Source organism: Physeter macrocephalus, chromosome 20 (genome assembly GCF_002837175.3).
Source record: "Physeter macrocephalus isolate SW-GA chromosome 20, ASM283717v5, whole genome shotgun sequence".
Taxonomy (NCBI): Eukaryota; Metazoa; Chordata; class Mammalia; order Artiodactyla; family Physeteridae; genus Physeter; species Physeter macrocephalus.
In genome coordinates, this window is record NC_041233.1 from 4,334,865 (window position 1) to 4,339,041 (window position 4,177).

Genomic DNA, 4,177 nt, shown 5'->3' on the forward strand with positions numbered 1-4,177 from the left:
ATTTTTATGATTGGTTATGTGGTCACTGATGGCCTCTTTGTCTTTATTTGGTTTTTCTTTCTTTCTGGAGGGCCTTTGCTGAATCACTTCTCCTTTATCAAACATGAGGTGTAGACGATAACTGACCAGTTTTATTATTGTGAAGAATATCGTCACTGAGCTGCAGTAAAAAAATACAGTGATGGCATTTGAGCTCACTTGAGAATTACTCTTAATATTTTAGTTCTATGCAATACATTATTTTTATATTAACAAACACAAATGTTCATTCTGAAAATACTCTGGCGTGCACTAACCATTGAGATGATGCGATAAAAATACTGAAGTGAAATATTTTGCTATGCTAAGCCTCATGCAAATGAATTTCAGAGCATGGTATAAGGTCATATTAAATAGTCAGTTAAACCATCTGGATTATCAACATTTTTATGCCTAAGTGTATGCTTAAATATAAGAAAAATGTACATATTTGTGTCTGCCTCTCCTGGCATATTTTCACAAACAACTCATACATGAGAAAAATTATCTTAATCAAAATTAAAACCTTTAAATTATGAACTAATGCATTAATGAGAAATGTTACCCTGCATTTTTATGATTGGTTATGTGGTCACTGATGGCCTCTTTGTCTTTATTTGGCTTTTCTTTCTTTCTGGAGGGCCTTTGCTGAATCACTTCTCCTTTATCAAACATGAGGTGTAGGCAATAACTGACCAATTTGATTATGGTGAAGAATATCGTCACTGAGCTGCAGTAAAAAATACAGTGATGGCATTTGGAGGAAAAGCCTAGAGAAGAGAAAAGAAAGGAAAAAATGTGTTGGCTTGTAGGATTACCTCTGCTATTAAATCTGAAAGTAGTTTTACACTATTTATTGAGCATAAATTGGGCGAGATTTCAAATTTTATGAGTTTTATAACTTTTCCTGTTCCTAATACCTGAAGAGAAAGAGCTACTACCTTTTTATTTTTTTAAAAAGTCTTTCTTATTTTTCAGGTGCTGGTACTAGCTGCAATGACCAACATGTGATTTGCAGACAGGAACCCCATAGAACAAAAGATACTTTATAGTGAGAGTCTCCATCTTCTACCAGCTCTTTTCTACAGGCTAGTCTGGTCTTCCCGTGCATATGGCCTTCAAGGTCAGAGGAGGGCCTTTGACATGCTGTTTTCTTCAACAAAACACAAACTGCCTTGCAGAGAACAAAGGGAAGGAGAAAGGTTAGTGTAACGCCCTCTTCCTTTCCTCCCTGATTTCCCATTGGGTTAATATCATCAAGCCATGGACTTCTCCAGTGGCATGATGTAGGCAAGGGCCCTGAGAGGGTGTACTGCCTCTCAAAGGCAGAGGGACATTTCCAAAAGCGGCAAAGGATCTTTGCATGAAGATCATGGTGAAGGTCAGCTCAATTCTGTCCAATCCCCGCAAGAAACAACACGAATCATTGGGATCCATGTAATTGTCCCACTCTGTAGGATACCCCACATCTCTTCCTATTTCTCTCACAGACCATGGACCATGGCAGGTTCTCTGGTCCTTCCTAAATGAAATTCTTATCTTCTGGGACAGAAATGAATTCCTGAGGGTCCCAAGAGGATACTAAGGACCACCTCAATAAACAGCGAGACTCTTAGCAATGCATCTCCCAGAAGGATCTCATAAATCCAGTGATGATTCCAGTCCGTGCTGCAACCTCGAACACAGCTAGGCTCAGAGGCCACGTGGCCCGGCCCCCTTCTGCTCCCATGCAGCCTCTGCACAACCTGCCCTGGTCCTATCTAACAATTTACCAACTGGGTACGACTGTTCCTAAAACAGAATGGTCAAGCCAAAGGAACAACCAAGAAAGAGGAAACGATCACCAACACTAAAAGCCCAAGTGAAGAATTTTAACCATCACTGACTTGTTTTCAGTTCATGCGGATAAAAGTCCACAAATAAATATGAATTCATAAATAAGTGAATGACAGAATAATTAAATAAGATAAATAGTAGATGGATAGATAATATATAAAGTCAGTTCCCCTCCCTGGAAGCAGATAAGTTCCACATTTACACATGTACCTTCTCATGAGAAGTTGTGAAGAACCTTAAGGAATATATAGCCAAGTTGAAGAGAGACAGAGAGGCCATTAAGAGCCCCCATCACTTTTCCTTAACATGTCTGTATATTTCAGGTCTAAAAAAGTGTACGCTAATAAAAAAGAATGAAATAATGCCACTTACAGCAAAATGGATGGACCCAGAGATGATCATGCTAAGCGAAGTAAGTCACAAAGAGAAAGACAAATATCATATAATATCACTTATATGTGGAATCTTAAAAAAAAATGATACAAATGAACTTATTTACAAAACAGACTCACAGACATAGAGAACAGATTTGTGGGTGCCACAGGGATTGTGGATGCCGAGGGGGGAGGGGGCTGGGGGAGGGAAGGATTGGGAGTTTGGGGTTAGCAGATGCAAACTATTATGTAACGGATGGATAAACAACAAGGTCCTACTGTAGAGCACAGGAAACTATATTCAGTATCCTGTGATAAACCATACTGGAAAAGAATATGAAAAAGAAAGTATATATATATATAACTGAATCACTTTGCTGTACACCAGAAATTAACACAACATTGTCAATCAACCGTGCTTCAATAAAATATAAATAAATTTTAAAAATAATAATATCAATAAATGTAGGCTAAAGCTAGAGAGTAAGTTTGAAGAAACTAATAGAGAAGCAATAAAACCCAGCAAATGCTAAAACCAACATGATCCGAGGTGAAGTAAGTCAGAGAAAGACAAGACAAATACTGTATGATCTCACTAACATAAAGTTTATCTAAATATAAGTGAAATACAAATTTCTATTAGTTTAAAACAAAAAGAAAAACACCAAACACCAAAAGAGATCAGATTTGTAGTTACCAGAGATGGGGGGTGGCAGGAGGGAAAGTGAAGGAAGGTGGTGAAAACATCTAAACTTACAATAGTAATAAGTACTAAGGATGCAATGCATATGATGACTGTAAATAACATTGCTGTAGGATACATAGGAAAGTTTTTAAGAGGGTAGATCCTAATTCATCACAAGAATTTTTTTCTTCTTTTTGTACTGTATCTATATGAGATGAAGGCTGTTAACTAAGCCTGTGTTTACCTGTGATAATCATTTCACAATATATGTAAATCAAACCATCAGGATGTCTACCTTAAACTTATACAGTTTTGTGTGTCAATTATTTCTCAGTAAAAGTGGGGAGAAAAAGAAGGCAGATAAAAAAGTTTTTAATAAAAAATAAACCCCAGCAAATGTCTATGAGAATAGATTAGCACACTGTCATATACAAATTATTTCAAGAATTTTTTTCTTTTTGTACTGTATCTATATGAGATGAAGGCTGTTAACTAAGCCTGTGTTTACCTGTGATAATCATTTCACAATATATGTAAATCAAACCATCAGGATGTCTACCTTAAACTTATACAGTTTTGTGTGTCAATTATTTCTCAGTAAAAGTGGGGAGAAAAAGAAGGCAGATAAAAAAGTTTTTAATAAAAAATAAACCCCAGCAAATGTCTATGAGAATAGATTAGCACACTGTCATATACAAATTATTTGTTAAAGGAGAATTATTTTATATTATTTTATTTATTTTCTTATTTTTTGGCTGTGCTAGTGGGATCTTCGTTCCCCGACTAGGGATGGAACCCGTGCCCTTTGCACCATAAGCACGGAGTCCTAACCACTGGACCACCAAGGAATTCCCTGTCATATACAAATTATATTCAAAAGTTGTTTGAATTAGAATGTAGCTTGGGTCTCATAGTATACCAATTAGTAGGGGTAGCAGGGAAAGAGCTCACTAAACATCCCACGGGCTCTCCTACATTTCCCAGCCTCCCCTGCAGTCAGGCTGGGCCCATGGGCCTACTTTTGGCCAAAGGCCCATGAGCAGAAGTGGCCAGTGTCACTACTAAGCCTAAACAATTATGAGCTGCTGCCTCCTCCATGCCCCTCTCCTCCTCTTTAGTTGATAATCTCAGAGGCCATGTTTTCCAGAGCCATCTACAAGACAATAGAGCTTCCTTCAGCCTGGGGTCCTGGGTGACTCTATGGGACAAGGCCCTTACAGACCCAAGATGGACATGTGATACAAGCGAGAAATAAACCTTTGAT

The 4,177-nt window shown here is 37.7% G+C and overlaps 1 protein-coding gene across 1 annotated transcript in view; it reads right to left on the reverse strand.

Annotated features, from left to right (window-relative positions):
• The window catches only part of PCNX2 (pecanex 2), a 302,561-nt gene that overhangs the window by 232,080 nt on the left and 66,304 nt on the right, over positions 1-4,177 (reverse strand). Inside the window, 2 exon segments of the mRNA XM_055081202.1 lie at positions 584-764; positions 767-788. Of these exon segments, the coding sequence (XP_054937177.1) occupies positions 584-764; positions 767-788 (203 nt within the window).